Source organism: Abramis brama, assembly GCF_963993115.1.
Source record: "Abramis brama genome assembly, chromosome: 3".
NCBI classification, from domain to species: Eukaryota; Metazoa; Chordata; class Actinopteri; order Cypriniformes; family Leuciscidae; genus Abramis; species Abramis brama.
Window position 1 is genome coordinate 20,680,353 of NC_139965.1, and position 25,862 is coordinate 20,706,214.

The window sequence follows — 25,862 nt, forward strand, 5'->3', positions numbered from 1 at the left end:
ACCAGAACTTCAGTAACTAATCTATCCGAAGGTTCCAGCATTCCTTCCATACACTCTAGCCCCACTCCTTCAACACTACCCGGAATTATAACCTCAGTTCTTGGGGGCACAATCACATCCTGCCTCACTGATACAGTCCTGGTCTTGTTGTTCACATTACCCAATTGTAGCGGTAGGCTCTTCCCCATTAAGTTACAACACTGTGCATTTAAGTCAATTACTGCACCAAACTTCCTCAAGAAGTCGGTGCCCAAAATGATCTCCTGTAAAGGTATATCAGCTACTAAGAAGTCTGTGGCCAAAGCCAACGCCTCTATCTGGCACACCGTTGACCATTTTCCCACAATATTCATTTGTCCCCCATCAGCTACAGACACCTTCCCTAAAAATGGCACTAATTCAGAGCCCCCATTTGTTGCTTTTTGCCAGAATTCTTTAGACACTACCGACACCTGAGCCCCGGTATCTAACAACAACTCACAGGCTACCCCTCCCACTTTAGCTGATAAAAACACCCCAACACCCTGTTCACTACAAGAAACACTAATTTGCAGGCCAGTCGTATAATCAGGGAGGGGGGCGAGCATTTGACCTTCTTTACTCGCCCCCTCTATTTTCCCTGTACATAAGGACACTCTCTTCTCAAATGGCGATCACAACCGCACTCCCAACATACATCGCCACGACCCTTTTGGCCCCGACTACAACCTTGTAATTCAGACTGGGAAGGAGCCCTAGAAAAAGAGGCATTATTGACTTGAGTCTTAGTAAGATTTTGAACAGACACCTGTAAAGTTCTAACTTCCTGACGCAAACTCTCCACAGTTTCAAGCAATATAGCCATTTGGGTATCATTCGGATTGTTATTAGACACTCCGCGCACCTTCAATTCAGGTGTCATCTGACTACGTTCTAACTCTCGAATGAGCTCCAATTCAGAAGCCAAATTTATGGCTGCCTCTAATGTAACTGGTCTAGCACTACGGAGCTGTATTCGTAGATCACCGGTTCCAACATGTGCAATAAAATGCTCACGTGCTAGTAAATCTTGAGTATCACAGTTAGCCACTGGATAGGATTTGGCTACTAATCGCCTCAAAGCGTTACCAAACTCACGTGCACTTTCCCCTGGTAATCGTCGCCTAGCTGACAAACTTGCACGATTCCAATCCTCACTTTCGCAAGGATCAAAACACTTACTCAACGCTTCTTTAAGTTTAGCATAACTACTACGATCTTCTAGGGTCAAACCACAGAACACATCTCTTGCTCTGCCAGACAACAAAAGTGACATGAACTTCAATTTTAAATCCCTGTTCCAATTATTCACCTCTGCAGCCATTTCAAATTGCTGGGACCAATCAGACCAATCACGCCCATTACCTGTAAATGTCTCTGGCATGAACACAGGACGGTTCACTATACTACTAACAGAAGCAGTCCTACCCATAGCTGTTTCAGCAGACAATTCCTGACTAGAATGTGCATTTTCAGTGTGCTCCATTTTAATAATTTAACAACACCCCAAAAAAAAAAAAAAAAAAAAAAAAAAAAAAAAAAAAAAAAAAAAATTATGGGTATTTTACAATTCTATCCCACCGCTGCTACCAGTGTAATGATTTTTGGCCACCACTAGGGGCCACTGGCAAGCCTTCTTGCGGCTTGAGACCTATACTGCCACCACCTTTAATTTCTAACCCGGTCTGGTCCGGGGGGAGCACACCAAACACACTCCAAAACAGGGATTACAAAAGGAATACACTTTTTATTAGTAACAATAGCAGCCGTATGGCATTCGCTCACTCAAATATCCTGATTACATATACTGGTCATCTCATTTCATTAAACCGTGAACACACATTTTGTTAGGGAACCAAGTACTCATTCCAAATTCACAGCAAACTATAGTGATATCTCAGACAAAGCACACTTAATTAGAAACTCCAATCACATGCCTAGATAGAATAACCAGCACAGGCAATCAACATACAGTTCATGAAGGCAATAATCACCAAGGGCTAAACACAACACACATAATAGATCATATAGAATGATTAAAATAATTTCGGACTTCCCTGTCCACGTCCGACGACACCCTGCCGTCACTGAGAGGACTCAACCTTCCTCGCCACATTAATGGTAGGAAGGTCTCTTCAAACCAGCCAGGTCCACCTACACTTACTTCCCTATCTTTCTCTTTTTCCCCCCAACTGTCTACCTCCAGGCCAATAAGTGGGACCCCGGTTTTCTTCACGCCGGTGGTGCTAGCCAACCACGAACGCCACAGATCCCCTTTGTGAACCCAGCAGGTTAAAAACACAGTTTATCAGTCTCTTTTCTCCTTCAGTGTCCGACAACCCCCATTTTAAAAGTCCCCAATTATCGTTCATCGTCCACAGGTGTTCCAGAAACCATAAATCCTTCCGTGTTTGTCCGTAACAATGACGTCACGCACCATCCATCGAATCATAATCATTACAATATTTTTACTTTTATCATTAAATAAAGTTGTTATTATATATATAAAAAAAACACATTATATTTAATTTGAGTTATTTTTAACCTTAAAAAAATACTACCAGCTGATAGGGCTCTCTGTATGTTTACAGCATTAGGTGAGTTTTTTTTTTTTCCTTGAGAAAAATTAACGCCCATCTTGTGTACCTAATATTTATCCAAATGAGTGAATATTAAATCAAATCACAAGAATTGAACTGAAATAATAAAAAAGCGTAGCTTACCAGAAATTGTACCATGCACCATAACATTTACATATAATTTTACACTTATGCTATACTAAAGCCTGAAATGGGCACTTTTTGTGACAGCAACCCTTTCATTTTTGATCAAAGATGTGGCTTAACTTCAGAATTTGAACTAACATCAGTATTCTTATGATTGCTCTGAACATTTCTGACTAAGTTCAACAAACATTAAATTACTTATTCATAAACTTAAAAAAAAAATTAATAAAAATGTAGGTGTGACGGGGTTGAGACTAGGGTAACGGGGTTGAAGAGACAAATACAGCTAAACATAGGCCTATACATAGTTGTTTTTTACTCAAATTCACTGTAAGATTTTCTATAAATAAAGTTACAAATACCCTGGGGGCTAAGCCCCCCTGGTCTTCCAATCTTAGTGACGTCCCTGGTTGGCAGCCCTACTCATTACAAGCATTTCTTTGTTTGTCTATGATCTTCTCTACCTCTGTTACATCTTTACTCTCTCTCTCTCTGTCTTATGTCAGTCCTGTTACACTGTATTTCATCATTTAGCTCCATTTCTGCCAAATGAATGCCTTATCGCCCATGTGTCATATCGCCACAGAAAATCACAGGTGTTTAAGGATATTCTTCAGATTCTCCCAGGAGCGATTTCCCTTAAATTGGTTCAGTGAATCAGTGGATACTGGCCAATGTCTTCTAAGAGATGCAGCACAGAGCTGGATAATGAGAAGGCCTAATCAATCACTAAACGTCTGCTGTAGGAAAGGTTTGAGGAGCCCTCTGACCAGACACACTACTGCTTTTCAGTTATAGAAAACGTATTGATTTATATAGAGCTTGTGACATTTTCTATCCTCTTACCCTAAACCTAATCCTCACACAAAGCTTTTTGCACTTTTAGATGTTAATTAAGTCGTTATTTAGTGTGTTTATTAAGGCATTTTCCAAGTGGGGACTTTTGGCTGATTTACATAATGCATAAGATTTCAGGTTTTAGTATCCTTCTAAGCAGTGGCGCCTGCAGCCGTACGGTTTTGCATACGGTGTGTATACCATGAGATTTAATAATGTTTTATTTTTTACATAAATGTTAAATGGATTATTAATCACTCATGACATATTAATTCAAATGTGTGTATGTACGTGCACGGGTGGGTGAAAATAAATTTGATTGGCTAGTTTAGTTTTGTTTAATTTTTACACAAACAAAAAATTACATTACAGTAAATATGCTCATTCAAGGATGTGCATTTATTGCTTGGACAGACCAAGAAAAACAACGTGATAATGTTTACTTTCTTGACTTTAACTTAATGCTGTTGAACTGAATATATATGAAGCAAACTGTTTGCTAAAATAACCACAACAATAACAAAAACACTGAAATAAGAGTGTCAGTCAGATGCGCGTGAAACTTGTTTGTTACTATAACAAACCTTGCGCATTTCCATCATTGGCTGGTAAAAATAAAAATAGAATACATAAAAGCTTTTTATTTAAAATGAAGAAAAGTTAAAGACCCACTCGTCATGTGAGGAATGTTATAAAATATCAGGTATAGAAAAAAAAAACATATTATGAATAATGCAATGAAATTTCAATCACCAGTGAACTAGCCAGAGAAAGAGAACAAACAGGGAGTGTGTAACTTCACCAGCTGGAGTGCCCATGAGAGCCACCAGAGGGCACTACACATCAGACTATTGTCATTCCCTCACAAACTACATTTCCCATAACTCAATGCCCGGACTCATAATCCCTGATTGCATCCACCTGTGTCTCATAACCTTGTCAGTCTCAGCCTATTTTCATTTCCTGCGAAGTCTTGTTTAGTGTTACACTGCAGTTCCGAGCATTCTCCCTGGTTTCATGTCTCTTGGTTTTTGGATTTCTTGCCTGTTCCGTGGATTACTCTTTTGCCCATGTTCCCTGCCTTGTTGTATTTGTTTGTATGGACTGCCTGCGTTTGGCCTTGCCTATACTTTGGATATGGATCCAGTAGTTGAGTCGCATGCGCCAAGGTAACCACACCCTCGAAGAGCACATTCATATTTTCCTGGACATTGCAAATGTTTCTGAACTGCCAGATTGTGCTCTCATCGACTTTTTCTGTTACGGGCTTAACCATCCGCTCATGGTCAAGTTAATCCACGATGCTCCTCGAGGGTCGTTCAGTGACTTTTTGTATTATGCCCTGCTTTTGTGTGGTTCCTCCTTCACTGTTGGGGAGGATGAGGAGGACATGTCCCCTGAACGTTTTTTGGGGAGGGGCATCACACTCCAAGATCCAGTGGCCACGGAGCTTGGCCCACCACAGTCACCAGCATGCCCAGGTCTGCCTCTTCACGTCATGCCTGCCAAGCTTCTTCACGTCATGCCTGCCGAGCCTGAGTAAGTTCTGGAAAAGACAGCACTCATAGTCGCCACTGCGATTTTGAGTGTGTGGGCAGTACCCACATCGGCTCCAGCCCGTGAATCCTTGGCCAATATGGACGCCGTCCTTCCAGAGTCTCGTCCCGTCATGACTGCTGCCACGCCTGTGTCTTCGGACAAGATGGCAGCATCTACGCCTTTGTCTTCGGACAAGATGGAAGCCTCTACCCGTTTGTTCGGACAAGATGGCCGACTCTACGCCTGTGTCTACACCGGTGTCTTCAGACAAGATGGCCGCCTTTGCCCCTGAACCATCGGATCCTCCATCCCGCCCCTGGGTCCGCCTCCGCTCCACCTCCCTCCTGGACAATTTTAGGAGCGTCTGGAAGCCGTTCCTTTGAGGGGGGCTATGTAACTTCACCAGCTGGAGTGCCTTTGAGAGCCACCCGAGGGCACTCCACATCAGACTATTGTCATTCCCTCACAAACTACATTTGCCATAACTCACTGCCCGGACTCATCATCCCTGATTGCATCCACCTGTGTCTCATTACCTTGTCAGTCTCAGCCTATTTAAACCATGTACACTCATTCATTCCCTGCAAAGTCTTGTTTAGTGTTACACTGCAATTCCGAGCATTCTCCCTGCTTTCATGTCTCTTGGTTTTTGGATTTCTTGCCTGTTCTGTGGATTACTCTTTTGTCCGTATTCCCTGCCTTGTTGTGTTTGTTTGTATGGACTGCCGGTGTTTGACGTTGCCTGTACTTTGGATTACGTCTTTGGATTACCCTGTTCAATAAATACTGCATTTGGATCCTCAACCTTCGTGTCTCAGAGCAGTTCGTAACAGAGTGAGTGACTGGAGGTAAAAGCTTTTTATTAAATTTTTTCATTAATTTTTGAAAATTATTTAACTGCTTTTAAAACAATATTTATAAATCTTATGTGGATATCTCCATATTGAGACTTTTTCAGCTTTAGCTGTAGTCCCCAAAGTATAGCTTTGTAAAAAAGAGACTTTCTCATGTACTGTACAAAAACACAGTTGTGTAGCATTGTTTGAAGGTTTTTTTTGTGTTTTTTTTTTTAACTCTTTCTCACACACATCCATGTCAGCATTAACTCTTTCTCACACACATCCATGTCAGCAGCCTCTCTTCTGCAGAACTGTGGGAGCTTGTGTAAGTGCTTTATGGATGTGTGTTAGCAGGGCATGTATCCTCCGCCTGTTACATCAGAGCTGGGATTTTAATCAACTCGCTGTATTCCACACACACTCCATAAAAACATCTGTAACCCAGCCAGCTCTGAGATAATATTTCTAGCATATCCCCAGAGCTTCTGATGTGTTTGGGTTTCAGGTTAGAGGAGATTTGATGTCAAATGTAATGACATTTTAAGGATTTATGGGCAATCTGCTTATTTATTGTAATCTGTGAATTGTGAAGTGATTTCTGTGCTCCAAATGGCATTGCAAAAGTAATGGCTGTTTGCAAACAGACGTTCCCAAACATTCCCCCATCTTCCAATTTATATCTAAGTTTGCAGATGTTTTTATCTAAAGTGTCTGACATTGCATCTGAGATATAAATTTGATCAGTTATTAGATTTCCTGGGAATCGAACCCACGATGGCATTGCTACAGTAGCTGCATTTTTTCTGTTTGGCTGCTTTAACAAGGTCTGCTTTCATAGATGTACTTGTTGGATATGAAACCCCAAATGTGCATATTGAATGCAACATCAGTCACTTTGAAACACAGGCAAAACGGTCCAATTGCAAACAAATCCAGACTAGTAATTCAAAAACGTGAGTCACAAGAATGAAAACAATGGTCATAACAGTAATCATCAACAATGGTATGCAATATGGCAGTGTGAACACATGGCTTTAATACAAGCTGAACTGGAAATGACATGACAGGAACTGATGTGGTAGAACCAGGAAGTGACAGAGTTTACAATATTCAGATGAGAGCTCCCTCTTGCAGACCGGAGCCTGATCAGATGTTACAACTATATATAAAATGCTAGTTAAAATTTTGGGCCCTATCAAGCACCCGGCGCAATGTGGCGCCAGGCGAGAGGAAAGTGTTTTTTGCTAGTTTCAGCCTGAGCTGAAATAGCAAATGCATTTGCGCCCATCTGTTTCCATCTGTTTGCGCACATCACACCAATGGGCGTGCAGTGCTGGTCTGAAAACAAAGTGTGTTGTTGAAACAAGGTGCAAGGTCCTTTATGTTAACAACATTGATTGGACAAATACATGCAAAAAACAATATTGTTAAAAGCGCTATATAAATGAAGGTGACTTGACATGCCTGTTTTAATACCTGTCAGCGTGTCTCATTACTTCAATGAGTTTTTAGCTGCTTTCCCTCGGACTGTAAAAATATATAATATTTGATGAGGTAATCACTGAGGAGGTTTACGATTGGTTGTCTCTTGTTACAAACTCAGGGTAGCATTTTAGCACCACGTAGTTTCACACTAAATAACTTTGGCACTAAGGTAACTTAGGGTAAAGACTAGCTTTTATCTCATTAACCCAGGGTTATGTGTGAAAAGCCCCAGAGACCCATGTCATTTCTCAGGATTACTTTTTCAGTGGTTTCTTACAATTTAATACCTAGACATGTCAGGTAGTAGAGGGACATTTTGTGCTTGATGCGTGCCTGATATTCAAAAGCAAATTCATTTTTTTCCGACAGTTGACCACGTGACAGAAAAATGTTAAGAGTTGTTTTTTCCTGTGCATATGCTGTGGAGGTAGATGAGTGAATGATGAAAAAAAGAAAAACAGTGGAGAAGAGAGAGACTAAGGCATTCCCTTCTAAACTATCTTCTTTAGACAGGCTTGAAAACAGAAGATGAGTATTATTCACACTCTGTTCTTTTCTGTAATTCGGTAAGTGAATGTAATTTTATTTTCTCTCTGAACCCCTCTCAGTTAGACTCCATCTTAAATTCCTAAAAGCAGGGCTTGTTCTCTCTGCGGACAAAAACTTAAAGCCACACTTTAATTGCCTTATAATGCAACAGCAAAGCTTTTTTTTTTTTTTTTGGCTTCACATAGTCATTCTAATTTACATAGATATTTGAATTCTGTTGTCCCCCAAAGGCTTGTTAAATCGTCCTGAAAGATAAATGATCACAGCCTTTCAAAGAGGGAACTCCTTTTAATTTTAACAAATAATTTCTGGCCTTTAATGGTTCACATTTCAAAAAGAAGTGGATTAGAAATGGGCTGACAAAGCAAAGGCTCCTAGGCATATAATGAGGGGGCAAAGGTGGCACTAACTTTCCAGTTTTCCCTTAATTGCTTGTCTTTCATTATGTCCCCTTGACACTCGCTCTGCATCTAATTAAAATACCGGATGAATATTCAGCGTAGGGCAGGGATCCTTCATTGTTTGGGTGTGTAGAATTAGAACAAGAGTATAGGAGGGTGGAAAAGAGCTGCGTCTGATCAAGTGTGTCTCTTTCCCACAGCGGGCGGCACTCAAGTTGGAGAGCAGACTTTGATTGACAGCTGACTGTGGATAAGCTCCGGACAGTTCACTCTGCAGTCCTGCACGCTGAAGGAGCTCTCAGGTGAACATTTTCACATCAGGTGAAAATGGGAGCGTAAGTGAGAAAATGTCTGTGAAATGAATGGATGAATGTCAAAAAGTGAAGAGTGAGTAAAAGAATGAATGAATAAGAGAATGTATTAAGTAACTGTTTAGATTACACTATTTTGATTTTCCACTTTAGACATTCTACTGACTATAAGTAACTTTGCAACTACATGTCAACTAACCCTCATTAATTTGCAACTCATTAGAGTATTGTAGACTGTTATGTTTGGGTTAGGATTAGTAGAATTTAGTTGAAGTTCAGTATAGTAGAAGTTGGCATGTACTCGCAAAGCTACTTATAGTCAATAGAATGTCAAAATAAAGTGTTAGCAGATATTAAAGGGATAGTTCACCCAAAAATGTAAATTATCCCATAATCCCATAATTATCCCCTCAAGCCATGTATATGACTTTCTTCTTTCAGCCAAACACAGAGTTATATTTAAAAAATCTTGGCTCTTCCAAGCTTTTTAATAGGAGTGAATAGATCCTGAGTTTTTGAAGCTCCAATGCGAGTCTAGTTCCGGTGGAAGAGTGACCTTTGACCCGATGTATGACGTAATGACAAACGCAGAAGCGCAGAGTATTGAGCAAAACAAAACACCGGACACAAATTAGAAGCCTAAAATAAGAGGAGCTTGAGTTTGTTGTCCAGCCCTATTTGTTTGAACCGTGAGAGGCGTCTACTCCCACCTTACGCCCATGTCGGGTCAGTGTTCACTCTTCCGCTGGAACTCGACTCGCATACAGCCGTTACCGGAAGCCAGTGATTATAGTTATATAAAGTTATAAATAGGGATATTTTTCTAACAAAAACGCACTGCTTCGCTTCAGAAGGCCTTTATTAACCCCTTGGAGCCGTATGGATTATTTTTATGATGCATGGATGCATTGGATCCCATTATAAAACTGGGAAGAGCCAGGATATTTTCTAATATAACTCAGATTATATTTGGCTGACAGAAGAAAGTCATATACACCTAGGATGGCTTGAGGGTGAGTAAATTATGGGATCATTTTAATTTTTGGATGAACTAACCCTTTAAGTAGACCGTCTACTAATGACTACTAGTTGACATGTAGTTGCAAAGTTATTTATAGTTTATAGAATGTCTAAAGTGGACTATCAAAAAAAGTGGTACCATTGTTTATTCATTAATCAAATAATAAATGAATTAATATTTGAAACATTAATAATTATAAAAAATTATTACAATAAATGATCGAATTCAGTAATTTATTAATCCGTTATTGGATAATGAATTCAGTGAATGTTAATGGAGTAACAAGTGAGAAAATGGCTGAAATGAATGAATATGAGAATGCATGAATGAATTAATGTATGGTCGACTGAGTGATTCAATGAGTTTAGTCATTGAATGATTAAATGAAAAGGGTAAGTAAGTCAGTGAGTGAATAAATGAGTGAGAGGGCGTGTAACTTGAGGAGCAAGTGAGAAAACAACTGACTGGATGGATTAATGACGTTAGAAATGAATTAGCAGTTTACCGAGTGAGTCAGTGAATGAGCAAGAGAATGCATGAATTAATTAATAATCAAATGAATGAGGGAGCCAGTAAATGAGTAAGCATGTAAATGTGGGAGTGATGAATGAGTGAATGGATGGATGGATGGATGGATGAAAACCTGACTGAAGAAATTAGCATGTAGTTTGAGTGAGTGAGTGAGTGAGTGAGTGAGTGAGTGAGTGAGTGTGTGAGGATTTTTGCATTTGTTTCACAAGCGAATTTATGCAAATACTGCATGTTGAATAATGATGAGCAAGAACAATGAAAAGACTGTTGTACAAAGCTATCTTAATGTTCTTCATTCTTCACTCTCTTTTAATCCTAATGGAAGTACATTCAGTATTCCCTTGACAGCCATCATGGAAACTATGAAGTGAGAACAACGCTCACCTCAGGTTGAATGCATGAAGCCAGGAACTTCCTGAGAGCAAACACTCTCAAAACGTTTGAGAGCCAGCAAGGTGAAGAGGACGACAGAATGACACAAGCCCTGTAAACAGTCTCAGGGACCCTGTTCCTTTACAAAATGAGCACTTGCCACTCCCGCTTGTTGTCTTGTTTGTTTAGAGAGCAAAAAGACAATAAGCAAAAGAAAGAAAGACTCTCTCCCTCTCTCAGTACTTCAATTCCTCAAAGCCAAAATCCATACAGTACCTTGACACACAGGTGGATATGTGACTGTGTAACCGAGAGCCAGATTAAGCTTTAGTCTTAACAGTGAATGGTCGCAATTGTGGGGAACTGTGTTGGATTTAGTGACATTTGGCTCGCCTGTAAATTCAGTTGAAGAATTAGCAGCTTTTTCCACTTTTTTTTCACTGAGCCAGAGGAACGGCTGTAAGCATGAGGTTTTCTTTAGAGCTGAATGGTCAATGCGAAGTCAAAAGCAGCCTTACGTTACGTGCTAGAAATGAGGCAGAACACACAAACTGTTTCAACTATTATGTCCTTTCAAGTGGCTAGTTTAGTGAAAGAACTCAAGGACTTTCAGCACTAAAGCAGTTTCTTATCCATTTTTGTTTGTTTATTTATTTCTTTATTCACTGTGTCTGTGTGTGGGCAATGAAAGCCGTTGGATTTTTTTAGCAAGTAAAGTTTACAGACAAACAAACAAATCCTAATTAGCATAGTCTCTCACAACATTCCTCAGCAAGTACACACTCACACACTTGCGACATAATTATGGTTTTAGGTGGCCTGAATGTCAAAAAACACAGGATTTGTCGGATGACTCATGAGAGTTGTGATGGTGAGTTAATCAGAACAGACAGTGTACGTCCTCCAAATGTCTAGACCTCATTTTTAAGATAAGATCTGAGAATAAATGTCTGTTTCTGTACTCAGACCTCTCACTTGTCTTGAGCATGTGTGTGCGGAAGTGTTATGTCAAAGCAAAAATTGTAAATATTTTGTAATTAAAAATAATTGATTTTTTTTTTTAAAATATACTTCATTTTTATCTTTTCTTATTGTTTTTCATTTATTTATTATAAATGAATATATATATATATATATTTTTTTTTTAATTGAACAGGAGCCCTCAGTAAGTTATTTTTATTTATTTATTTTTCATATGAGGGTCCGCTTATGGAGGGTCGGCGACCCATGCACCCGTCAACATTTGCTGTGGTAGATACACCTTTCGTTCCCTCTCTCATCCTCACACAAAGCCTTCAACCATTATTACAACAATTAATACCTGCCATAAATCACAGAAAGAGAGAAAGTCAAAGAGGGAGATGAAACTTGTCATCTTCTGCACCATCTGTCTGTTTCACGTTGATCGATGGATTCCACTCCAGACGTTATTGTTTTTTCTACTCCTCTTTACAAAAGGATTCATTTCATTTTTCTTCCCTCATTAATCACCCCATTCAGATGATATTGACAGGCACCATTTAACTGACATCGTTTATAATAGAGCATCACTGAGATACAAGTTAGGACATTCCGAAAAGGGAAGGAAGTATTTATAGACCACATGCCCTACAACTGAAGTGTCTCTTCGTTTTTTCGTGGACTTTAATTTATTATTCCTCCCATTCCGAGGGCGTTTTAACTCCTACGGTGGCCGTATTATTTCAAATCTGCCGGCAGTCGCGAGTAATCTCCCCCTCGCATTCGTCATGGTGCCACTGAGTGTAAAAACGCGAAAGGTGGAGCTTGAATTTCCAGGTATGTCCCTCTTTGGCTAATGTATTTTCAAGATGGAGGCGCAACATGGCTGCTGCCATTCGAGCGACTCGCTCGTATGTTTTCTAAATGGCAGATTCTACGCTTACGAGAATACTTGATTAGTTGGTAGAAGTAATTACACATTAATGAGCACATATCATTTTGAAAGAACAAAGTGTTTTTTGCTAAGAATCAACTTAAAAAATGACACAGTGTAGCTTTAAGCCTGCAGTGTAAGACCGATCACATTTTAATTTCTTCCTGTAATATTAAGTCATGGTCATAGATGCCTAGGAATATCCTTAAAATTTAAATTAACTTCACATTTATCAGGACATTCTCTCAGGCATCTTTGGGTTTCTGAATGTTCCCATTCTGAGGCACAACCACAGGTTATATCCTTATTGAAATGCAAGGTCCCCTTGTCCTATTGCCGTTTTGTCATGCCAAGGGAGTATGCAGGGGGCGCATTGAATGCCCTACGACAAGGGCTTTTTGCTAATGAGGATTCATACTCTGTTCTTTTGCTGGTCATTTGCTGGCTTTGTTGTAGGAAAATCACAGGGGGTTGTCCACAAGGACAGCATGAATGATGCTAAGTGAAGACAACCTCACCTACAGCACATGCTAATGGGTGGGCTAGAACATGTAGTTTGATGGTGGTCCACCATCATATCTATCTATCTATCTATCTATCTATCTATCTATCTATCTATCTATCTATCTATCTATCTATCTATCTATCTATCTATCTATCTATCTATCTATCTATCTATCTATCTATCTATCTATCTATCTATCTAATCTAATCTCATTGCCCACATTGTCCATAGCCCAAGATTTGCACTGTAAAGATTGGCACCAGTAAAACCGACGTTTGGCATTGGCAAGGTTTGGCTATAGCAGCCCGACCATGAATACTGACTATGTAGCTCTCGACTAACAGTTTGGATGGAAACAGGAGAGACAAGGTGGCATTTAATTCTGCATTGAGTTAGGCAGCTGTGGTTTTATTATTTTTGGATACAATACGGGTTAGTGCCTGGACATCCCTTTCAGACTGCTTCCTCTTTCGTCGACAGTTACTCCTGTTGGATGTGGTTTGTCATACATGGTGGTATGCCGAAATTAACAAAATGAATTTGACTAGTCTAACGAAATTAGACGCCGCCAACAATTTGTCCTCTTTTGAACTCTGATATGTCTTCCATTATTTTGTGTGGATTGCAATATTTTATGTGCAACGGTGCTATTGCTCAGCTTATTCAACCTTCACACTCTGTTCATACTGATGGAATTTAAAATCAGTGAAGATTGGCCACCAGGCCGTGCAAATATATATGCGTGAAACCTCCAACACTATATTGGCTAGTGTTTCAGTGTCGTTGTCCATCTCCTGTCAGCCAGCAATATTTTATGTGCAACGGTGCTATTGCTCAGCTTATTCAACCTTCACACTCTGTTCATACTTATCGGATGTAAAATCAGTGAAGACTGGCCACCAGGCCGTGCAAATACATATGCGTGAAAACTCCTATATTGGCTAGTGTTTCAGTGTCATTGTCCATCTCCTGTCAGCCAGCCAAATGGGGACATTACATGTTTTTTATACTGTACAAACTGTATATTTTATCCTCTTATACTAGCCATACCCCCAAACCTACTCATCACAGAAAACTTTCTGCATTTTTACATTTAAATTTTTTTTTAAATTACTTTATTTTTATACCCGATTTAGAAATGAGGACTTTCCTGAAGGAATGTTTTTGGAGATTTTGTCAGGTTTTGGTCACTTCTGGGAACAAATTTGTCCCCAAAATATAGTTAAGTAGGTACACACACACATACACACACACACACACACACACACACAAAGAAAAAAACACAGATGCACAATAATTCATGGGTTGTGCTTCCTTACATTCAAATTCAACAGTTGTAATAGATAGAGGTCTATCGTCTCCCTCAGCTCACTTCTTTTGCTGTATCTCAAGAATGTCTTTGATCAATGTTTGATAAAGCAGAATAGGCTGCCCACAATATGCTGCAAGGTAGTCCTTTTGAAAGCAATCAGCCCCAAGACTTGTATTCAAAGGCCAGCTCTGCCCAGATCATCATCATTCCCCCACATGCCTCTGTATGTTTGTTCTAGTGAACACTTTTAGATGATTTAATGGGTCAATCAGGACGGCAGAAGGCATTCAGAGGTTTCTTGCATCCCTCAAGGCCACTGATCCTTCAGTCTGTGTGGCGTTAGCATTAACCCAGGCCACTCCTCCGGTTAAACCTTGCTGTAGAGGCCAGTGTAGTGCTCAGGGTGATGGCGTCTCGCTGATTACCCTTGAATATCCAAGCAACTCAAGTGTCATTGAATCAGCTTTGTAGAAAAGTGAACAAGGAATAGAGGAACGCATTGCTTCATCAGTGAACCGTGGGGTCACTGGGAGGAAGTGAAGAAACTGAAGTGGTCAGTAATTGGACTAGAAAAACGTAGTTATTTATCTTTGATAGTGTGTTATAATTGTGAAAAACTAAAAACAGATTACTGTTCATCTGAATGTTGCTATAGCAAACAAGCAGCAATTATCATAAGTGTTGGTTCAGTGGAAGTCTACAAGGAAAGGAAGACTGATGCAGCAGGTCGGGAAGGGTATATAGTAGAAAGACTAACTCGGATATGATTATACGATGAAGAGGTGCTAATGAAACCCTTAGAGGAACAGTCAATCACGCAGTGCAAAAGATGCTTTCAAGCGGTATTGTGTTTGTTAGTGTGTTCGGATAAAAAAACAGGTGTTATATAAACAGGCAGGCTCATACATTGAGTAAAATCATGAAAAAGCTCAAAGGAGAAAAAGAACACCATTCCCACAGAAGAAGCAAAAGGTGTTGCTCTGTTTGATGGAAAAAGAGAAAAGGAAAGGGAGGTGAAAGATACTCAGAGGGAGAAAAAGAGTGAAAGAGGGTGAAATTATTGCCGATGGTGCTCAGTCAAGGTCATAGAGCACCTCAACGTGCTCTTCACCAACTGCTTCTGAAATGTGGTAGAAAGAGAGAGCTAGAAGTTAAAGAAAGATAGAAATCAATAGACTGTCTCCTTGGTTGCCAATATAACCCTTCCACTCACCAAGGCCTGCAAAAATAAAAAGAAAGAACAAATATTTGATATTACAAATGGATGGAAACTAATAAAATGCAGAACCGAGAGGAAGACAGCAATAGTGAAGATATCCGGCATTTAATTGATTAAATTCTATACTGAATGCAAAGAGATCTCATTCATGCATTACTGAAGTCCAGATATGGTTTAATTTCCAAAATGAAAAATAGGCTTTATACTTGTGTATGCATGCACAACATCAGGTTTTTTTTTTATTTCATCATTGGAGACTTGGAACTATTATATGCAATCTGTATATGCAATATCTTTTTGATTTACAAAAAAAAAGTGCCTTATAATGAACTATTATACAATCATTGTAGTCATTGGAATGGAAAGAATAGTTAGAATAGCTTTTAGAATACATTTTCTTTCTTTAGAACTGAAACAAAAAAGCTTCATCTTTGCATTGATGCAAGAATGACAAATAGTTGCAATTTCTGCACCTCACCCTAAAATAGCTGATCATGAGTGGTAGATTGCTAATATCAGAGATCCAGCCTGACCTCATGCATAAATTTACAGAAGGCTTATTTTACTTTTGTTAATACATTTGGAGATTTTGGAGAGGGCAGATGTGCCGCTCAAAGGCATGCCAATGGCCATTGTAACTTAACCACAAAAGAAATAGGAAAATGCGGAGTTTCAAATGGAATGCAAAAAAGGACAAAGGCCTATTACATGCGTTTTGCAATAGGCACAAGCAGACGTGAGATGTTGACCCTGGAAAGGCATATGAGAGGAAACTTTTATCAATCGCACCAGTTCTGGTAAACAATAGCAGGTGCATTTAAAAAAAAGTCTGTGTGTGTTTGTCACCTTTATCAGATCCTGTCTACATATTCACCCATCCAGCAAATACATCTAATGAAAGAGATTGGTGTCCCTATCACACATTTAGACTTTCTGAAAGCTTCGTCTCACAAAGGTGTCCGAGACTTTCACTAAACCAACCAAGTAAAGCCCTGTTTCATGGTTCTGAGAGGTTTCTTGATCTCTCAAATACTTATTATACAAATACTTTTGTATGTGTATGTCTTTGTTTTCAAGTACATGTGTGTATTCTCCTCATAATTAGCTCTTTATGAAACAGTATCGATTAGTTATTGATTTCAGCCTGTTAAATGCACATTAGCAGTCTGACTAGCATCTGATTCAAAGAAAAAAAGGTGGACGCAAAAAGCTTACCACAAACCTAGACCTTTGTCACAGGATCTTGTTTCAGAATATCTGATGCGGAAAAAAAAGATGCTGCATGCTAATATTTGAATTTAGATTTCGGTGACTTTCTCAGTGTAATCACAAAAAGCAGAGGCCTTTTCATGTTTTACATTTTGTAATTGCCGGAATATTGAGGGAACATAAATTTGTCGCCAGCGGCTTTTGTGACTCCTGTAACAGTCCCCCCATATGAGCTGAGTTATTATCTGAATGACCTTCTCCAGAGATGTGAAGAACAGGGCGAAACAGACATATATGAATAGATTTCAAATCATTAGTCTGGGTTATCTTACAAGAGCAGATTTTAATGGTAATGTACCGCAAGCTGCAGATTAATCACTGTATCATAGGAAAGAATTTTACTGTAGTGAATATTGTAGCCTAATATACATGTATATAAAAATAAGACAAAGTATTTGTTGTTGCCGTAAGGATGTTTAGTAATTTTCTTTCAAAAGGCTGCCCTAAGTATTCCACCCTGGTAACAGCAAGATAAAATGAAAGGAAAAGGCCAAGGGCGACAGTTAGCCGAGCTGTTTGTGTTAAGCTGTTTATTTTGATTTATTTTATTTTTTTCAAGTGCTGTGCATAACGTGGCACACTTGAATCCAGAAACCACTTCCATTCTGTAAAAACAAGTTTTCATTTTTTAATGTCACGATTTTACCCTTTCCCAGGACAAATTGAGACTGGAATTTATTTTCTGTTCCATTAAAGTGCTGCACTGATGAAACTAGGCAAATGGCTTTCTAGGCCTGCTGGTTACTTTCTTAATACACTATTCGGCCCTGCGGACAAAAATTATAGTCTCAGCTATGAAAAGCAGTGCTGAGTTAAACTGAACAATAAATTAGGGGACATGAGTCTTCTCTGTGGGATCACAATTGGGGTCTGTTTCACAAGCACTTGCCGAGAAAATATCTGGATATGCATCACTTAGTGCCTGCACATTGTGTTATCCCTGTAATCCTGTTTATTTATTTGTGCCAGACCCCACACACACATGAATACTCTCGCTCGCCTGATTTTACATTTTGTTTCTATTTCCAAACAAAACGCATGGGAGCGTAATATTATATTTGTAATTCTACAGATTCCTTCACTTAGTGATGCTGTCAGAGTCACTCAATCTAATCTTAGTCTCACAATGCCTTCCTCTGTTCTTCATTTGTCTCTGTTGATCTCTGTTGACAGCACCAGGACTAATTAACTACTCAGCATTCATTTCGTATGCTTATTTCACACATACTCACCGCTCAGATTTAGCTTTGGAGAATATTTAACCCTCCTGTCAGGAAGTAAAAGGGTTTTTAAACGTTTCTTAGTGGGAGGAAATTTTTGTCTCCTCCGGCAGATTCACCTACCCACAATTCCCATCATGAAAAAACATTTCTGCTTCTCATTTTCCAATTCAAATATGAAATGAATCGACCAGTTCTAAGAGAACATTCATGTAGGTCAGTGCCTCAGAGTTTAAAACACTCTGAGGCAGAATCATATTTTGTACTCCTTTTATGTTTTGTTTTTGTATTCATTCTATTATAAAAGAAAATGTGAATGTTTACTTGTTGTTTTGGTGGATCATAAGGGAATCTCTGAATGCTTTGGTAACATTTTCCCAATGAAAGCCTTTCCAAATGAACCTAAAATCTAATCTAGTTCTGATCATTACCTGATTAAATGCTGGAGGGTATTTGGGCATTGTCCTTGTTTCCTGTAGTCGTTCAATTTCATGCCAATTTATCCCAATGCACAGTTACTTGATTGGCTTCTGCTGAGGAAGCTAATTACCCATTGTTGGAATGCAGGATCTCACTTAGTTTGTGAGTGCACTCTCGTCCACTTCATTAATGGAAGATGAAGAGGTGTCTGAAAGGAAAAGTGTTTGAGGGAGAGCAATAGAGAGAGAATGAGGAAAGACTAAGATTAGGATTATCATCAGGTGAGCCACAATCAGCTTTGTCAACTTTATAACAACAAAGAGTTTTATAGTTCAGTGTTCTTTTCAATAAACTGCGTGGTTTTGGCTCGTTTTTGTATTTCGCCAACACTCTGAACCTATAGTATTTGAACACCTAAAATATTAATCTAAAAGAAATATCAAACAATCTTCTGACCTTTATGTGATATATGAAGTTCAATGTTTTTGAAACAAGTCTCTCATTCTCACCAAAGTTTTCTATTTTAATGTAGGCCTATGGGGGGGAAAATGATTTTTATATTATATGGATTTAATTATCAGTGTTGAAAACAGTTGTGCTGCTTAATAATGTTGATGAATAAAACATTTTAAATGTCTTAACTAGCATTTTTGATCAATTTCCTTGCTGAATAGAAGGATTCATTTCTTTCAATAAATAAATGAATAACTTAATGACCCTAAAGTGCATCTGTGGTCTCCAAATACTTTTTGGTGTCACTGTGTAGTGAGACAGACTACAGAAGTGCTACAGTTCATAAACAGACTTCTAGTTTTAGACCATTTCAGAGCCGCTTAATACTGATATGGTCTCTTAGCCCTCTGCAGCCCATGGTGTTCATTCTTTGTGCCCACCAGCATGTCTCCCAGGAGATGCTCTATTCTTTTATAATGGGGCCTGAAGTGTCATATTAAGATACAGAGCTCACTGTAAATTTGTCTAAAAAAAGTATTTTATGCACTTTCTTTGAACCTGTATATTATTGAATTTAAATGCTCTTGTGCTTATGTGTATGTGTGTGGTACACAGGAAAGTGACTATCCAGTGATTTTTTTTATTTTTATTGTAGGGCTGTTTTTACTTTTCTTTATCTCAAGTCTCCAGAGAAGAGGTGAACTACCAGGGTCTCTGCATGCGTCTAAGGAACTCTCTATTTAGATGCAGGGAAACATGTCTGTATATCAGAAAACTGCCCTCCCCTGCAGTGAATAAACCTATTTCTTAGCCGGGACAGGTCGTGTCATATTTTCCCTGTGCATTTCACATTTTCTGTCTATAGGGGACAATTTCAGCTGTGATTTAGGGTTTTGTACTTTTGTTCTTCTTCTCTTCTGTTAGTCTTTACTGATAAAGATGTATGTTTAAATGATCGTTGTGTTGATCACTTAGTCATGACGAACGACAGCCATTGGAGGAGTGTTCTCAAACCAGAGTATTAGTGGTGAGATTCATCACGTTGCCCATTTTCAGCTGCTTTTTCCTAATTAAAGCATACATGGTTAGTTGTGGGGCACAGAGCACTGTGGGTACTTGTTATTCCCACACACGTAACATGCTATCAGTCTACACCTACTACAATGCACAGCCTAACTGATGGGGTGAAAACTGCAATTACCCACATCGTTATTAGACATCGTTCGGTTCTAGGGCTACGTGACTGGCTTTATGAAGTGATAATTACCCACTTGTCCATCAGTAATAATATAATAATGTCATAATAATGACATTACATCACATTACCTTTGACAGGTGTCTTGGGTTATTAATACAGCTAATTGAATGACGAGTAACCTCCGATCTGGTGAATTATGATGACTCCCTGTAGGCCAGTACAGCGAAGTGCGGTAGTTTCGCAGAGATTCGGATTGTAGTGTATCATTTGAACTTGTGAACTCAATTACCCTCTATTACCACAGAGATAGGGTGCCAATGGTTGCCTGAAATGGATGGATCTTTCCGTAACTGATCATTTGTGCGTCTTCCAATATTACAATGGCGATATTCTGACTGACAACTGAAATAAATTAGCAACTGAGCAACTGAAACTGACAATTGATAAATTCAGCAAGTCAAGTCAACAGTGCCGTCAGTCACCATTTAGACAATGTGCTGTAAATATTCAGCACAACCTTCAATTTTGTGCGACTTTGATTCCTATTATTATTTTATCTGAGCAACTCTCAGTGATAGTCTTTTTTTAGTCTTTTATGATGTCTGTGGGTTCATATTGTCTAGTATTCATTGGTATTGTGTGTCTCTCATTGTGTTTTACAGATACAGTTTCCATGAATAAGATCCTGAGCCAGAAACTAGGAACAGGAAATGCTATGGATATCCTCAGCGCAGTGGATTTCTCCTTCACATAGCATTTTGAGTGGATCACTTCTTCATTTTTGATCTTCTAAACTCGTCTTCCCATACGTGGCCATCAGCGGCCATGAGTGGAAGGAGCTCTGATTGATACAGGGGACAGGAAACAGCATCAGAGGATGGGGGCACCTGGCGGGCCAGTTGTGGGTGGGTTTAGCTCTACAACATCCTCCCTAGACCTCGTTGGCTGGATGGCCTGGCCTGGTAATACCACTGTGAGCCTGAACCAGAGCTTCTTCGGAACCGATTACAGCGTCAATCTCCCCTCGTCATCTTCATCTTCTCCTCATGGGGTCGAAAGGAAAGTGATGAAGGAAAAGAACTGGCCAGCCCTGCTAATTCTTGTGATTATCTTTCTGACAATAGGAGGGAATATTTTGGTTATTTTGGCCGTGTCGTTGGAGAAGAAGCTGCAAAATGCAACAAACTTCTTCCTGCGGTCCCTTGCAGTGGCGGACATGCTGGTCGGCATCTTGGTCATGCCCATCTCGCTCATTAACATCCTGTATGGTGAGTTGACGCAGGGATTTTCAAACTATTTAATGCCATGGACCCTAAAATATAAAGATTTCCTTCCTGAAATAAAAAGATAGCTATATATTTCCATATAAAGACCTGTGTATATTATGAAAAATTATGAATATTATGAACATACGTAAAACTTGTTTTACATACGTTTTATTTATAATATCATTAATATCTAATATTTATAGTATGATACTCTTAATATAAATTATGTATTTTTAATATTTTTACCAATTTATTTGCATTGGAGCATATTACTCTGAATTTTTCTTCGGTTGCTGTAGCACCTTGGGGACCCCAATTTGAAAATCTCTGATTGAGCATAAAGCTCACATTCATATTCCACAACGTCATCATGATTTGCAGTTTGAAGTGGTGTATTGTGGGTAAAGAGTTAAAGGGTTAGTTCACCCTTTCTGTCATTAATTACTCACCCTCATGTCGTTCCAAAACCGTAAGACATTCGTTTAGCTTCGGAACATCTTTTTCTTCGGATCTTTTTAATGAAATCTGAGAGCTTTCTGTCCCTCCATTGACAGTCTAAGCAACTACCACTTTCAAGCCCCAGAAAGGTAGTAAAGACATCATAAAAATAATTTATGTGACACAATGGTTTGACCTCAATTTTATGAAGCGACGCCAGTGATTTGTTTCATAAAAAAAAAAAAAAAACTTTATTTACAAAATATTAATCTCCAACGCATGTTCACGAGAGCACCACGATGCCAGTGTGCTATGTTGACACGAGAGCAGACTTTTTGCGTGAATGCGCATAATATTTTCGAAATAATTGTGGGTACAGATTACTAAAATATTCCAAGCTGGTCTATAAGCCAATGTGCACTGACTTTTAAGGTGTATAAAAATGCAAATGGGAACTTTAAAATAATGCATCTCATTAGAAAGTCCCCATCACCTACAAAATATAGCCTCACGAGAAGCCACACTTCCCGTAATATAACTTTAGTGGCATTTCCCTTTAAAACCCAGGGGCTTTTTTCACTGGTGCGAGGCAGTCCTTCTCCTCCAAATAACACGGCTCATTATACAAATGACACGATAGAATATTCTCTGGTTAAATAACACATTTAATTGGTCTGTTTCCACCAAAACTCATGAGATGATAACTTCTATTTTGAAAAAAAAAAGTTAGAGTTTAGGTTTATTTAGTTGAGAGATTGTACATGAGTTTAATTATGTATAGTACAGAGCACTGACAAATTTATAAATAAAAAGGGCCAGAGGTGGCAAGATTTAATAGCTTTATAGCACTGTATAGCGTGAAATCGACTTTCACAGAGTAAGAGAAAGAGAGAGACAGGCCGTGGGGTGGGGGGGGTGGGGGTGCATATTGAGAGAGACAGAATCTTCTTTGGCATTGCTTTGCTCAGAAGCCCACAGAAGTATTGCCTGTGGCAGAATTCAGATCGTTTTCCAGTCCGGCCGCCTCGGAGTAACTGAGCTGTCTGCTTCAGAGTATTTCTGGCTCTTGCTATTCGTACATGGGGCCACACTGTCCATCTCTCCTCAGCCATGGGGAGCTCTTTCAGAATGCGTCGCCTCGCCAATCTCTGGACATGAGTGGGTTATCCTTTCATATTGATTGCAGAAGATGTACTAGCTTTAAATGATCTTAGTTGCTTGTCAGTTGTAGATAGTGCACATGATGAGCTTGCATTTGTCAGTTTGAGCGGAGAGGACGTTATTGATCACAAAGAGATATTGATCAGTACAGCATCCTGCAGACCCTCAGAGCAAACAGAGCATTGGAAAAGAGGCAATTTAGTTGCGGGAGAGAGCAAACTGGCATGGATGCATGCAGATAGATACTCTGGCACTGTCTTTTTAGAATCACTGATATAGTTTTTGTTCATATTTTGAATTAGATTTTATTTTTATATGTTCTGTTTTCATTTTAATTTTAGTTAAAGTTTAGTTCTAATCATTTTTATTAGATTTGTTTATATATATGTAGTAATAGATATTATAGAAATCGAATAGAAAACAATAAATTGAAACAACGCAAATATTACAAAATGTGACATAAAAAGTGTAAAAGTCACTGGTTTTTATAAAGTATCAATGCCCAATGGTGATCCCCAAGGTGGCTGTATCTTATGAAAGGCGTCTATTGTGCCTTCTCTTCTGTAATATTTGCATTGTTTTATTTTTGTAATATCGATTACTTTCCCATCCAGTTTTTTTGAGGAGACACAGCCTCCCTTGCCTCCTATGAGGAATCTATATGCCTCCTATAAAGTTTTTATTAAGTTTTAGTTTTAGTTATTTGAGTTCTTCAAATAAGTTCTTCTTAAACTAAACAAAGATTAGAGGTGTTGTCTTGGTAACTAGCTAAAATAAAATAAGTTTAAGTTATATTTTACGGAGCCCCAAACATGACATGCAGACAAATATATAGTGGCCACAAATTAAGAATTTATTCCCACAAATTAAGAATTTGTTCCCTCATCTTAGTTCAAGGTGCTGTGTGTAATTTTTTTGACCATACTAAATCATAAAAATTGCATAATATAATTGCAGAGATTTAGAAAACATTCTAAGTTCAAATAATTGTTTTCTCCAAAAAACAATTGAAATGTGCGTTCCGTGTCAGAGCGTCTGTTTTTGTTTTGGTCTCTGTAATCCCGCCAATTGCCAGTTTACCCAATAGTATTTCAACACCCCAGGTTTCCAGTTGGAGTTGCAGCCATGGAAGCCACCAAAAGAACTAGGTCAGAGATCACAATATTTACCAGACCTAAAAAGCATCAGCAATAAAACATTTCAAACTTACACATTATGAATGAATGATGTATATTTATATAGCTCATTTCCTATGTACTTCTGTACACCCAAAGCACTTTACAATCAATGTCAGGTTTCTCTCCTCAACCTTACCAAATTTTATTACATTAGCTGATCAACTTGCAGTATTAGGCGTGTTGATTTCCACTATCAACTGCGCTCATTCCTGTTGTGTGTCCTCAATCTGGCAACTCGTATGAGTGTGGAGTCTAAGGAGGAGGGGGTGGTGCAAGCAACTCTCTCCAGTATTTTGAATTTGGACTGTGGTACCCATTTCAACCACCTAGTGTCAATATAATTTCCTATTATCAATGTAAGCAGAAGCCACAGCAGCCGCCTCCTGTTCCTCCATCAGCCTCAGCTGCTCTTCACTTTATTGTGGCTCGTAAAGATAGCCACAAACATCTGATTTGAGCATCAGACTTTCGAAATCTTCTTCTTCCATATCATATTGAGTACCTTCCGCCATTGTCGTAACTTCACATCTGGCTCCACAGCGCCTGTTAGCTTAGCTTCCAAACAAGATGGCGGATGTTGCTTTTAGTTTCTGCAAGTGAAGTCCCACCCACTGATCGGTAATAGGTCTGTAGCGTGAGTGGGTCCTACCCTCTGGAAAAATGAGGAACGAGTGTTTGTAGTCTCAACCCCTCTACAAAGATATGGGACTTCCTGATTAGAATGACGCAAAATGACGATTTTTACATCATTATAAGCAGGAACTGCAACACTGAAATCCGTATTTCTCCCGTCTCAGGGGAAAATGAGGGAATAATGCACGACCATTCAAAAATATGATGATACAAAGCTTAATGCAAATGGGTGAAATGTCCCTTTAAGAATTTAGAACGTTGTAGTAACTGTAGGAGTTCCCTCGTTTGGATTTAACTAAAACAAGGGAACTAATTATTACTCCTTGGCCATGGTTTAGTAAAAAGGGGGAACAGATTCTTAATTTGTGCATGACTTAACTAAAACAAGGGGATGAATTGGTAAATTGTGGCCAGGATTTACTACGAATGAATAAGGGACATGGTTTAATTTTAGTTAACGATAATAACCTTGCTCTGGCATGCACAAAACATAGGCCACATAAAAGAGTGTTAATAAAAACTCAAGCATGCATTCATATACAGGAAACCTCTCATATACTGTACTGACACAAAATTGCAGCAACCTTGTGTGCCATACACATGTTTCTTGGGTTTTGGTGTCTTACAACCAGAGGATAAGGAAAGATACACCCACCAACCCACACACACGAACACATAAGCACACAGATTGAACAGATAATGATGGAGTGGAGGGCTTCTGCTGCATGTCTGCTTGTTATCATAAACAGTAAGCCTGTGATGGCCATTACCAGCAAGCTGTCAGAGCAAAATATTATGAACTGTTAGAATGTGTGAATGTGTACACTCAGACACCCACATACGAATGCTCTCATGCTCATAAACTCAGACACGCCTATGCCAACACACAAACACACACGGTTTTCCTCTGCAGTGATTGAGACAATGATGGATTTCACACTCCTCATTTCATTTACGGTGTCTAAAAGTGTGTGCGATTGTGTGTTTGTCTGTTTGGTGGGGGGAATGCACCACATTTGTGATTGAGCTAGTATGTGACTTTCATAAGATACAGTCATCTGACCT

At 39.0% G+C, this 25,862-nt stretch overlaps 1 protein-coding gene across 4 annotated transcripts in view; it reads left to right on the forward strand.

Annotated features, from left to right (window-relative positions):
* htr2cl1 (5-hydroxytryptamine (serotonin) receptor 2C, G protein-coupled-like 1) overlaps positions 1 to 25,862 on the forward strand; it is a 103,712-nt gene that overhangs the window by 68,487 nt on the left and 9,363 nt on the right. The window contains exons 2-4 of one of the 4 annotated variants that reach the window (XM_084108319.1): positions 8,595 to 8,696; positions 20,782 to 21,024; positions 21,244 to 21,387. In XM_084108319.1, the coding sequence (XP_083964445.1) occupies positions 20,997 to 21,024; positions 21,244 to 21,387 (172 nt within the window). In that variant the 5' untranslated portion in view covers positions 8,595 to 8,696; positions 20,782 to 20,996. Of the gene's footprint in view, positions 1 to 8,594; positions 8,730 to 20,781; positions 21,388 to 25,862 lie in introns of all 4 variants that reach the window. The other 3 variants (XM_084108316.1, XM_084108317.1, XM_084108318.1) reach the window with 3 other exon arrangements.